Consider the following 13,380-nt stretch of genomic DNA (forward strand, 5'->3'; position numbering starts at 1 on the left):
CTTGTGTCTATCAAAGAGAACTCTATCCACAATGACTCAATTCATCTTTCAGTGAAAAGGTTCATATACATATACATACATATATATATATATATATATATGTATATAAAAGCACTGTGAGTTTCAGTAGAGGCCTAAGTGTAAACATATTTCAATGATGACTGAAGCAGGCACACATAAAGCCAAGTATAGATTAAAGTCATGCAGAGCATTACATGATTATGAGTGCTGTTACTGGCAGTAAGTCTTCACTAATTCCAGTAATATATAGACTGAGAATTGCACATGAATCTCTATGCCTAAAAGAGTCTTAAATGTCTTTTAATTCAGAAGGCCAACCACAATTTAGTTTGATATTAACATATTTGAAGATAGGCAAAACACCAAGGTGCACTGCATATCATTTATAGGGGTTTGATATCTCATAAGGCAGCATGGTTTAAGACATGGATGACAGCAAGAGGCTGGGTCACTTATCAGAGCTTTGAAATTTTACAGATTGGACAGCCTTGGAATTCAAAGTTTACTGAGGTGGTGCCATTGCAAAAGATTTATGTGGCTTTTGTCCAATAGCATGGTGAGCCAAAACAGAAAAGAAAAAAACAACATCCTCACCTCATCATTTAAGAAATCTTGGATGAAAATTGAAATGGGAGAAAGTAGGCCACAGAAAACAGGCCATTTTTAAAATATTCACCTAGTCAATCCAGTAAATAGGAAATAGGTTACAAAAGTAGACAACTGGAAGTTAGAATTGTATCTTTTTGTTCTTTCATCTCTGTTTAAATATCAAGAATCAGACTTTGTTGTACACAAGCACCTACAGAGTGTTCAAGATAAAGATGGAAGAAGAAAAGGGGATGAGGGGGTACAAAGACCCCCAGTGCAGCCCCGTTTTAGCATAAATATCTGTGAGCTGAGTATAAAACAACACCTCTGTACAGCAGAGCTACTAGAAAACTTCACAGAACCAACATCACTATGAAGAACACGTTCACATTAAAAACAAGCATTAAATGGTCAAAGATAACCATAGTGATTTGATTGGCTAAACAACTCAAGGACACATTGAAAATAGAAGCACGTTGGCAATTAAAGCAAGCAACCTTCAACATGTAGTTGAACAAATGAGAGCAGACGTGTGCGCTCCAAAGGCCAACTCTCTTTTTCAAAAGGGAGGAAGTAATAAACTCCTGTTTATTGAAATAAAACATGACAGGTAAACCGCCTTTAAAATAAACACAATAAAAGCATTAAAGGAGAGGAGTGAGGAATCATGTGCACTGCCCCGTATGGACATTGATGATCCCACGAGTGTGCATGTGAATAAAGTTGAAAATTTCATGGGGCATTGCGTGGAAGCCTGGCCGTGGCTTAACATTGTCGTAGTAATGGTGAGTGATGAAGATGCCAGAGGGGTTCATGGGGAATGCCCAGAAACCATAGAGGTGGACCTCCTCACACATTTCTAAGGCGGCGGTCACAAGCATCAGGCCACTGCTGAGCCGCTTGGCCCGGACACCCTGCACCGCCCAGAAACGCTGCACATTGAGCAGGTACTGTGGGTGGAAGAAGAACACACCTCTCTGGGAGTCAAAGTCGTCCAGCATGTACTTGACTCTGAAAGATACATCAGTGTTGCGGGTGTTGTAAAAAGCAGGAAGCACTACTGAGGAGTTTTCATAATTCTGGAGGACTTCATAAAACGGTCGCCGCCACTTCTCCAGCTTCTGAAATCTGCAGAGACAGTGAAACATGAAATAACAAAAGCCAGAAGAGAAGAAGACCAGAGATGTAGACTGAGGTGGAGAGACAGGTTTGGTTTATCGTTCTGAGCCATATTTACAGTACCTCTCTGTAATAATACTTGGGTTTATTGTCACCAGATCTGTTTTAGTACCAACATCCACTGAGTACTTCTCATTAATGGGAGGGATGTTGCACCTGTAGGAAAGAAAATACAAGCCCACTGATAAAGGAGTTCAAATATACTGCATCTGATTGGATCTGACACATTTTAGATTACTGTGAGCATGCTAACAAGGCAAAATGTAGAGCAAGCAGCCTTCACGTAACAAACACTCAAAGATTATATCCTGTATACCTAAAAACAAAATCTGCAGAGTCAATTTCCTTTCCACATTTGCTGTTCTTGATGATGCCACCATTTCCAATAACAGCACATTTCTTGAACTGTGATTTGGAATATGGCATGTCCTGGATGAAACAGACAGGTTTTGTTAATGTCAGACGGGAGGGTTCAGAAAATTTAACTGATTGTATCACAAGGTTTAGAAGCAGCAATAAAAAATATAATACTCGGTATCAGAGCAAACACTCATAAACATTAAAAAAAAAGTGGCACATAAACTCACATCTGGGAACATCTTGAAGATCTCGGTAGTGATAGGGAGAATACCACTGGTGTCCACCTCATACCTCAGTTTGGTTCCTGCAGGTGTGTTCCTCTTGGTGGTGAACAGAAAGGAAGGAGCATTGCAGCAACGAGACAGAGACATCCTTCAGGAAGATACCAAAGAATTAGAGTAAGAGTTAGTTTAACTGTGCACGACTGCTTACAGCACTGCCAGAGCAACTTATTTCAAAATTAAAACATTTAAAACTCAATATGTTGAAAGGCATTCTTTTAGTTTGCCAAAGATTTATTATAGACATAGAAATATACTGTACAATAGTTCAAAGGTACCACATACATCACAAAAAACCAAAAAAAAGGAACAAACAACCAGAGATACAGGATGTGCAGTGTGCAAACTGAAGGGTAATGAGTTGATAAATGAATAGAGACATTCAGGTAAATGTTTAATGCTTACTTGAAGTTGCTGGTCTCCTCCTTGTTCTGCTCCCACCTACACACCTGCAGGTTTCTCCATCTTTCAAACAGTTCTGAGGTTTTCACCCTGGCAGACAGGCAAAGAAACTTTGTCTTTTGTTTTTTGTGTTGCCTTGTTTTCTTCTGATTAATCACATCTCTGTGAGGGTAGTAAATTGAAAAAAAAAAAACACCTCAAAAGACAAACAAGGGGGCAGAAAATTGTAGTGATTAATGTGATGACACATCACTGGTGCCACTGGATCTCGAATCATTAATACAAAGACAGCAGCTTCATTGAGCTTGTCTGTAAATAGCTGTCCTTGAACTGACATTCCCTTTGAGATGGTTGGGGAATGTGATTTGCTCAGGGAGGCAGAATGGCACCATTACTTTAACTGTCTGGCAGAGTGACAGCAGATGTTCTCCACCACATCCAGACTGGCTGTCTGCTGTTCATCAGACACCCAGAATGCATTTGGCAATGAACAGCCTAAGGGACACGCACATCAGGTCACTGGACAACATTCACATTTTCGCCAAGATGTTGCTCATATTGCTGTGTAACTAGCTCGCTCACAAGTGTAATGAATCTGGCCAATAATCTTCATTATATCACTTGTGCATAATATCAAAATGTGTTATTTGTAGAGTACTACACTTAATACAATAAAAGATGAGAACTACAAATTTGCATCTGTAAAATGTATGTAATGATAAAACATTCTTTCCTTCAGTTACACATGAGGTGTCCATCTTTCTTGTGCCATGAGGACCTGTAACTTACTGTTTGCTGTTTATTAGATAACAGTGTCTGCCACTTGATTGCTTAAAGATCATTTAAAATCTATATACAGCTACTAAAATGCTAAATCAAAATCATGGATAAACAATAAATAAACTCTGATTATGACAAAATAGATATTTTCAGTAATTTATTGCCTCCAGTGTATAAATTAGAACTAGAGTTTTATTAACCTTGTCTCTTTTTGCCAGAAGAAATTTCCACATGCAGACTAAAATAACTGAAGGGGTATTAGAATGATTTTGTATATTCATGGTCCTCACAGGATGAATCCTAATGGCTTTGGTGATTTGTGACGTTCACATTTGTGGTTTTGAGGGAAATATTACAGCAACTACAAGACAGATTCCACTTCAATTTTCATTTAACAGTTACCACCACTGATAGTTCATATTTGTTTCCTAAGCCCTGTTAGCTATATTCATTTGGCTACCGAGGTCGAACCATATATAAATCAGGTGTTTTCTCCCTTCCTACCTGACAGGGCTTAACAGTTGTGGTAATGAAAGGTTTATAAATAAGGTTCTCCACTCACATTGTCAGAACTTTGATGTCCATAATCTCCTGCCTGAGCTCCCTGCATGCAGTGGAGTTGTAGTCAAAGGTGCCATCATAATTTTCCATAAACCTGGAGGGATAGACACAGTCACCCTCTGCCTAAGGCTCTCCACACACAAGAGAATTAACACAGTTAACTGGGAAACAATGCAATATATCAAACAGTGTGTTGAAGGAACACAATAAAGCAAAAATATTTTAGATATACTACAAAACATCTATGGTTTGACTTTAAGAAATACTGCAATATCAAAATAGCATTGTGGGATGAGAAATGAAAGAAGTAATGCAACTGAATTTAGGTGTCACAACCAGGATAGTAACATATTGTTTTCTTGACACTTGCACCAGATTCTATTACATCTTAGTCTAAACCAATGTGATCTACGGACTCAAGAGAAATAATACCTCCCATATTTTGATTTAACATTGGTGTTCTATGATTCCAATATGTGTATGTGCTGATAATTAATCTTGGCAGAGAAACAGAAACAATCTGAAATTTGATTAGTTGCAGTAACATGAGATTGAATTTAATGTTTTAAAATAATTATAATTGTAAAATATATAATAAATTATTTTAGACACTAAAACAATGGACACATTGACCAAAAGCACACAGAAATAAAATTTTCAGTATGTTGGTGGGACTGTGTTTGGGTGAATTTGACAAAATGGTTTTGCAGAAAAAGTTGAAACTATTCATACTTTTATAACTTTTGTTTTTTTACTCTGCTACCTCATTTGTTGCAGCACAAAACTGAATTCTACATATAACCAGAGTGCAGTCTGGATAAAATGTCTTTGTTTTGGGGTGGGGGTGGTTAGGACGGAGGCAGTAAGAGGAGAAGAAAGTCACCGGTGCTGTCATAGTGTTTGTTTGCAAAGTGCAGTAAAAATACTGGGCAGTGGAAAGAGAATCAAAAATAACTAAAGTACCTGTTTTAGCTGCACTTTGCTAAAACATTTCTGGAATAGATGGATGTGAATGTGAAATATACACATTTTACATTTTTGTGACTGAGTAATTAATAATTACTGTGAATGATAATTTTGCATCTCAGTTAATTGTAAGCAAGGCCTTGTAATGAAACTAAAGTGAAGTGTCAACTTTATAATGATCACAGGCACGTGAAATGAAAGATTTTCAAAATAGAAAATAGAAAATGATTTAATATCTGATGCAGATAAAATAGATTTTCCACATGCCTAATATTAACACTTCATGTGGGTTTGGCTTTTGTTTTAATTTTTATTTGGTTATGATGTAAATAATTAATCATTAAAAACTGCTTGAAAGGTTTTAAATAAGCAGCTACACAAGGCCTGAGGTAAAAAAGTGAGAAATGTGCATGATGCTTTTACATTAGCCAAATGATTTTATCTGGCTGTAAATAGTCTCACCCCCATAGGGTTGCTCTCTTTAGTCCTGATCTATAATTTTTCTTTTATGTTTTGTCAGAGAGCCACAGAACTAACAGTGTCATCTCTCTGACTGTATTTAAACTTGTTCTGTATAAATAAAGATATCACTCTCTAAGCCAAGTTTACTTTTCTATTTAACTTTTATTAAAATCTGGATTTTGTGTCCGTTCTCATTGTTTCAATATTTACCCTTTGTGAGGAATGCCCTAAATGTACAGTGGGTACGGAAAGTATTCAGACCCCTTTAAATTTTTCGCTCTTTGTGTCATTGCAGCCATTTGCCAAAATCAAAAAAGTTCATTTTATTTCTCATTAATGTACACTCAGCACCCCATCTTGACAGAAAAAAACAGAAATGTAGAAATTTTTGCAAATTTATTAAAAAAGAAAAACTGAAATATCACATGGTCATAATTATTCAGACCCTGTGCTCAGTATTGAGTAGAAGCACCCTTTTGAGCTAGTACAGCCATGAGTCTTCTTGGGAATGATGCAACAAGTTTTTCACACCTGGATTTGGGGATCCTCTGCCATTCTTCCTTGCAGATCCTCTCCAGTTCTGTCAGGTTGGATGGTGAACGTTGGTGGACAGCCATTTTCAGGTCTCTCCAGAGATGCTCAATTGGGTTTAAGGTCAGGACTCTGGCTGGGCCAGTCAAGAACGGTCACAGAGTTGTTCCGAAGCCACTCCGTTGTTATTTTAGCTGTGTGCTTAGGGTCATTGTCCTGTTGAAAGGTGAACCTTCGGCCCAGTCTGAGGTCCTGAGCACTCTGGAAGAGGTTTTCTTCCAGGATATCTCTGTACTTGGCCGCATTCATCTTTCCTTCAATTGCAACCAGTCGTCCTGTCCCTGCAGCTGAAAAACACCCCCACAACATGATGCTCCCATCACCATGTTTCACTGTAGGGATTGTATTGGGCAGGTGATGAGCAGTGCCTGGTTTTCTCCACACATACCGCTTAGAATTAACACCAAAAAGTTCAATCTTGGTCTCATCAGACCAGAGAATCTTATTTCTCATAGTCTGGGAGTCCTTCATGTGTTTTTTGGCAAACTCTATGCGGGCTTTCATGTGTGTTGCACTGAGGAGAGGCTTCCGTCGGGCCACTCTGCCATAAAGCCCCGACTGGTGGAGGGCTGCAGTGATAGTTGACTTTGTGGAACTTTCTCCCATCTCCCTACTGCATCTCTGGAGCTCAGCCACAGTGATCTTTGGGTTCTTCTTTACCTCTCTCACCAAGGCTCTTCTCCCACAGTTGCTCAGTTTGGCTGGGCGGCCAGGTCTAGGAATAGTTCTGGTGGTCCCAAACTTTTTCCATTTGAGGATTATGGAGGCCACTGTGGTCTTAGGAACCTTGAGTGCTGCAGAAATTCTTTTGTAACCTTGGCCAGATCTGTGCCTTGCCACAATTCTGTCTCTGAGCTCCTTGGGCAGTTCCTTCGACCTCATGATTCTCATTTGCTCTGACATGCACTGTGAGCTGTAAGGTCTTATATAGACAGGTGTGTGCCTTTCCTAATCAAGTCCAATCAGTTTAATTAAACACAGCTGGACTCCAATGAAGGAGCAGAACCATCTCAAGGAGGATCAGAAGAAATGGACAGCATGTGAGTTAAATATGAGTGTCACTGCAAAGGGTCTGAATACTTATGACCATGTGATATTTCAGTTTTTCTTTTTTAATAAATTTGCAAAAATTTCTACATTTCTGTTTTTTTTCTGTCAAGATGGGGTGCTGAGTGTACATTAATGAGAAATAAAATGAACTTTTTTGATTTTGGCAAATGGCTGCAATGACACAAAGAGTGAAAAATTTAAAGGGGTCTGAATACTTTCCGTACCCACTGTATCTTTTAAATTAACATGAATAGTGCTGAAGGGAAGGTGAGGGGATTTAATGCCAAAAAGGCAGCAACTGTCATGTGTATTTGTTAGAATGAATGTTACTGCTGACCAGGCAGATTAAATGGTGTGCAATTATTTTGAAAGATGAATAAAACTGCAACATATTACCTGTGGCTGTGGAGATAAATGTGGTGAGTTAAAGCACAAATTAATAGGGATAATAAAGGAACATGATGAGTAATGCAATGGAGGAATGCATTAAAGGAACAAGATACTGGGATGACACTGTACAAATAAGGGAGAATGAAACTGGTTGTCTACATCCACCTGATGATGCAGTGTATTTCTGAGGTTTAACTGATGGGAGCATCTGTCTTATATAATATATCTGACATTGAGTTGGGGTATTCTTGCTTGTTTTAGCTAAGATGATGAAACCTTTGCAAGTGTTCTATGTTTAAAGGCTAAACAGTTCACTTGGTGAGATAAATTTTAGCTCTTATGGCATCTTAGATTAACCATACAATGCTGGTTCAAAACCAATTCAGAATAAAAAAGAGAAACCAGCATTTCACCACAAATACTGACATCTAGTGATTGGTTCAATAAGGTTTTGGAGCTTTGGGGAAACAACATTGCTGTCTTCTTGTAACAAGGAAAAAGTAGAAAAGAAGGTAAATCCAGGCCGCAGAGAGAGACAATGCAGATGTGAGAAGGGGAGAAAGGGGGAGCAGAGAGAAGTGTCCACACTATGTACATGGCATACACACAGAGCTGTGCAGAACACATGAGACACAGGTTGAGGAGAACAAGGCATTTGGAAATGGGTGCTGGATGGGACACAGAGATACGAGGAGAAGCCAGTACATCAACAGGAGACCGTGGTTCAACCAGCTTCTGGAGGGGAGGGTGGGTTTAGGGATCTGGGGTCGAGGTGGACGGGATCAGACAACATGCAAGAGCAAATCTGAAGTGCAACCACCACTGAAAAAAATATGAGCTTATACCTTTCAGACTAATGAAAAAGAAAGAGGCATTCTTGGGTTTCTGTGAAAATACTAAAAATGCCTTCAAACTGGCCTACCTTGGAGAGCGTTTTTTTTTCTTCTTAATATCGGCTAGGCAGGGTGTGACTATTACGGAGATCTGTGAATCTGGCTGAAAATTCTGACGGAAACATCTGTCAACATGCAGACAGGTTATGTTAGAGTTAAATTTGTGATGTAGTCCTGTGACATCACCACCCCTGCTAATGTCCTAAACCTGCAGATGTCAAAACAAGTAGAGAGAAAGTGTGAATGTGCTGCGGCTTGTGTTCTTTCTACAGCATCTGAAAAGCCTGGTGGACGTAACAGCGGCCCAGTCCACACATGCAGGGCTGGGTCGTCACTATGATGGATTTGAAATGTGTGCTCTCACTATATCTTTCTCTCTCACACACTCTCTTTTCTCAGAGGTGTTATGCAGTCAGTCACGCTAGAAAGGTACCTTTTCCTTCCATTTCTGGCAGGCTTCAGAGATCCATCATCCGAGAAATTAACAGGACCGGTCCAATTTCCTGTCTCGTCCCCTTTGAGTCGACTAAACTGTTGCGCACTAGTAAGAAAATGAGTCAGTTTATTTTGGATTTATTGTCCTTACTGTGCAAATATCAAACACATACAACCAAGCCCACGTGTTCACTCACCAAAGTTAGAATTGCACATTCAAGCATACACATATACATTAAGGGGGACCAGCTTTTTTGGCTTAAGAAAAACAGTATGAGACCAAACATGGTTAGAGTGGCATTTCAGTTAACCATGGTTTGAATGGTTAATTTATGCTTTACTAGGCTGTTGCCACTATCCTGAGTGTGAGCCAAACATTCACACTAAGTGTTAGATATGTAATTAAATATTTCAAAGTCCTAGTGATTTAACGGAGGAACAATAAATTTTGCCAATGTTTCTACAAAAGTCAAATTACTTCTGAGTAAAAGATGCCAAAAAAAATCCAAGCCAATTTAGACCATCTTTTCAGCCAGATATTACTGATGAATGGGATTTACACATAGCTCATCATGTTTAGTACTACTCAACCTGAGAAAGAAAAGTTGTATTCTGTCATCTTTGGCTGTGGAAGACCTTTGTCATGTAGTTAGAAGTTATCTGAACTTGGAGATTAAAAACTTACCCTAGCACATAAAGTTATGGATTGCATTATGGGAAATGTAGGATCCTGGGTGTGTCTTATCCTTCATTAAATTTCACAGCCACATAGCAGCGTATTTGTCAAAGGAGGTCATGGGGTGCATGTGATTACTTCTGAATAAAGCAACTTCTACAGGGATTGGGGACATAGCTGTGTTCAGACTCTGCCGCACAAATAATCTAAAATTGCCTTTCAGGATTTAGTTTCCTCAGGGGGAGAACGAGGGACAACTTACACAATATCAGGGCTTCAGTCATTTTCGCATGGACATGGTTGGCAATATTCTACTGTCAACAAATCCCATGAAAAGACAAACACCGAGGTTGCATAACTCCATATTTCACTACACTGTGTGTTTAAAAAACACATAGTTTCATTTTTTTAAAAGTCAGTGATTTTCTAAAGCAGCTAGGTAGCACATTAGTGTCCATCATCCTACAGCAGCAGGATTTGTTGACAATAACAACAATATAGAAAATCAACAAATGTTGTGCTCAACATATTGACATTGACATTTTACATTTTAATTTGCGAACAAATTAATCACATTCCATACATCCAGTACCTGTGGGTGTATGGTTTCTCCTATTGTCAGACTGATTATTATGCAGGTATTCATGCTTGACTCATTTCTGTAAGTGCTCTGTGGGTGTTGAGCTACATTCAGCAGGGAGATTGAACCCAGAGAGCCTTTCTGGGTGCATTATGTGATGGAGCATTCATCACCGAGTACTCATGTCAATACTGATCTGCAGGTATTTTTGGCTTCTCTGAGAGCCTCTTCAACATCTCAGTAACACACTGCAAATGGCTGCAGTTGCAGAACATGCTAAAATCCAAGAGATGTTTGTGCCTCAGTATAGGGCATGCGCCTCAAAGAGAACAGCTGCCTTTTATACTAAAAGAGCAGCACAATTTATTCACTTAGAGCATGCCATTCTCTAACATCTTACTCTTCACCAAAACTCTGTAGCTACTGAGCACTGATTTCTATCTATAATAGAGTGGGTTGATCAATAGCATATATACATTATACAATATGGATAATTTCCAAAATTGTGGTCAACAATAAAACGTCAATCTCATTTAAGTACTTCCCATTCAGATCAATCCAGTGTCTTAAATTCAAATGTTAGGAATCTATCTATCTCCCACTGACTCAATTATGAGTAATTTGGACAGTAAACTAAGCATTAGATTGAACAAACAATGGACACATAATTGCTCCACAGCACTAATGTAGTCTAATTGTGCCCTGAAGCACTGTTAATTGGCCTTGAAAGCTGGAAAGACTGTTATGCTAAAGGTTTCTGCGACCTGGGATTTTAGGGTATGCCAGACACATCAGTCCAGATCATTATTTAATACTGCATGTCCAAGGATATTCGCTTTAACAATAAACGGCATTGTAAGATACAGAGATTCCTAAATATACTTATCAAAAGAGGAAATTTAATGTGCTGCTATGTATTAAAATCAATGCAATCCTGTACAGCAAAGTCAACAGTATGTGGAAAATAAAAAAACAGAAAGCTGTTCTCCATTAATAAGATTCCTCATACTCTGCACATCTTCACCCAGTGACAACAATTACATACAACACTGTTCATGGCTGTTCTATAGCTTGACTTTAAGAGGCTCCTCATACATATAGGAGGCCTCTGCCCTTTGGTCACCTGGGAAGGATGTTTACAAAAAGGGAGGTGGTATAAGGATTATGACACATCTAAACACCCAAATGTCTCCTCTGCTGCCGTTCTAGGCTTATATGTCTCAAAATATTTGTTGAGATGGATGTTTTTTTTTTTTATCTGTGATGCCCTGAAGCACAGGATGCATGATAAACACCCTGCCGACATGTTCTCAGGCCTGGGGAAGTGGCAGGGTGTGGTCGAACCCACGTGGACAATGTCTTCTGCTTGATTGCGTACGCTTAAAAAAAATATCATAAGGTGACATTTTCTCTCTCTTCTCCCTTTTTTATCTGTTTCACACATACGCATGCAAACACAGTCATTTCATTACTCCCTCCCCTCTCTCTTCCCCACTTGTGCTGAGGTGTGTGTGCTGACAGATTTTACCAAAATGGCTGCCACTGAGCCCACAGGTTGCTGTTGTGTGCCTTGCTCCCCCTCTCAGCTAGGCTGAGCGCTAGGAGCAAACTAAGGGCACAGGCAAAGAAAGGTATGTGTGTGTGAGTCAGGTCTGAATTCATGCATCTCACCACAGAGGTTAGGATGCCATGAATCCATGTTGAGTACCCAGACCAGCAGGGTGGCAGGGGAGGGGTGAGCTGTGGGAAGCTTTCAGATTGCAGCACATATATGTTTGCTTTGGAGTAAGCATATATGTGCTGTCTTAGATATCTCGAGGTGGGAATACAGCTTCCCGGTGATTCCTTCATTTGAAGTGAGATTTTAGTGTTTTTCCTGAGATTTTTCTAAACCACCTGAAGATCAAACATCTCGGATTCTCAGCATCTGCTCGTCTCACACTGAAATTTTCTCAGACTTGTAAAGGAAAAAGGGGCCTGCAATTTAGTGGACAAAAGGTTTTAGATGAAAGCAAAAGTAGACAAACAGGATTCAGCCCATGAACCCATATCAGGAATAATTATGTAGGCTGTTGCAGAGGTATTATAAACTCTGCAGTGGCTGTATATGCAGCCTGGTTAAAAAAAAAAAAAAAAGATTTATTTAATGGGACCTATAAGAAATACACATCATCTTTTTTGTGTTGCTCCAACAGCTTTCAGTCACATTATGATAATCTGATGCCTCTGCAAGATGTAGGCTATGACCAGTCAAGAAGGCTGAAACAGAAAACCAAATAAAGATCTTTGGAAAAGAAAGGGAAACATTACCATACACAGCTGGAGCACTGTGTATGGTATGAATGTGATGCATCATTTTCAGAAAATATCAAAAAAATAAATCCAATGAAAATTGTTTCTATGCCACTGGGGAAAAAGATGGATGGTTAATTGCTATTGTTCTTTTCAGCCATTGAAGCTTGTTTTCCCCATGCATCCCGACATGTAGTTCATCAACTATACTGCCATTTGAACTGAGCATTGTATCAATTTATCATCTGTTATTTAGCTTTCATCACTCAGTCATTGATTTGGATAAAAAAAAAACTGAGCAATACGCCTCATACGGCTATGAAGACATGCTTAAAGCTGCACATTATAATTTCCACTGTGTATAACTGGCTTACAAAGCACAAGGCCTGCGCTGTGACTGCCTGTCATTAATGACGATTAGACAGAAATAACCAACACTTACCTCTTAATGTAGTTTTTTCCATAGAGAATCTGTTGCAATAGTGTGACGAGTCCAAATGCGCAAATAAATATGAAACAAAGAGATCTATTGCCGAGCAGATCTTTACCCGACGCGGGGTCGGAGTATCCCATTCTTCGGCGCAGCATCCAGGGCTGACAGTGACACCCGGTTAGGTGTCTCTCTCCGCTGCATTCAGGACCAGTGCAGGTGTCTTGAACCCGCTGGAGTGGACATTGTCCATCACCGCTCTAGGCAATCTTACAGCTCTCACAGCATCGCATCATTCCTGCTGGATGATAAGCAGCGCAATGTAAATCGCCAGATGTGATCTCAGTTGCAAACCATAAACGGCCCTACAGCCAAAATAAACCATATATTTATAGATATGTGATGTAAATAGACGGGAGGGAAAACACAAATGTCCCGAAGGA

At 39.4% G+C, this 13,380-nt stretch overlaps 1 protein-coding gene across 4 annotated transcripts; it reads right to left on the minus strand.

Annotated features, from left to right (window-relative positions):
- Positions 1-1,274: 1,274 nt before the first annotated feature.
- On the minus strand, positions 1,275-13,095 carry st8sia5 (ST8 alpha-N-acetyl-neuraminide alpha-2,8-sialyltransferase 5). 4 transcript variants are annotated; one of them, XM_026297832.1, is made up of 9 exons: positions 12,950-13,095; positions 8,958-9,065; positions 8,554-8,649; positions 4,174-4,266; positions 2,835-2,921; positions 2,376-2,520; positions 2,105-2,217; positions 1,852-1,944; positions 1,275-1,737 (listed from the first exon to the last, which is right to left on the minus strand). In XM_026297832.1, exons 1-9 carry the CDS (start codon positions 13,093-13,095, stop codon positions 1,275-1,277), a joined length of 1,344 nt encoding a protein of 447 aa, XP_026153617.1. The 4 variants fall into 4 exon arrangements, with proteins under 4 accessions (XP_026153617.1, XP_026153618.1, XP_026153619.1 ...); XM_026297833.1 differs by lacking the exon at positions 8,554-8,649 and having other exon boundaries at positions 12,950-13,088; XM_026297834.1 differs by lacking the exons at positions 8,554-8,649; positions 8,958-9,065.
- Between the last annotated feature and the right edge of the window lie 285 nt (positions 13,096-13,380).

Source organism: Mastacembelus armatus, chromosome 12, assembly GCF_900324485.2.
Source record: "Mastacembelus armatus chromosome 12, fMasArm1.2, whole genome shotgun sequence".
Taxonomy (NCBI): domain Eukaryota; kingdom Metazoa; phylum Chordata; class Actinopteri; order Synbranchiformes; family Mastacembelidae; genus Mastacembelus; species Mastacembelus armatus.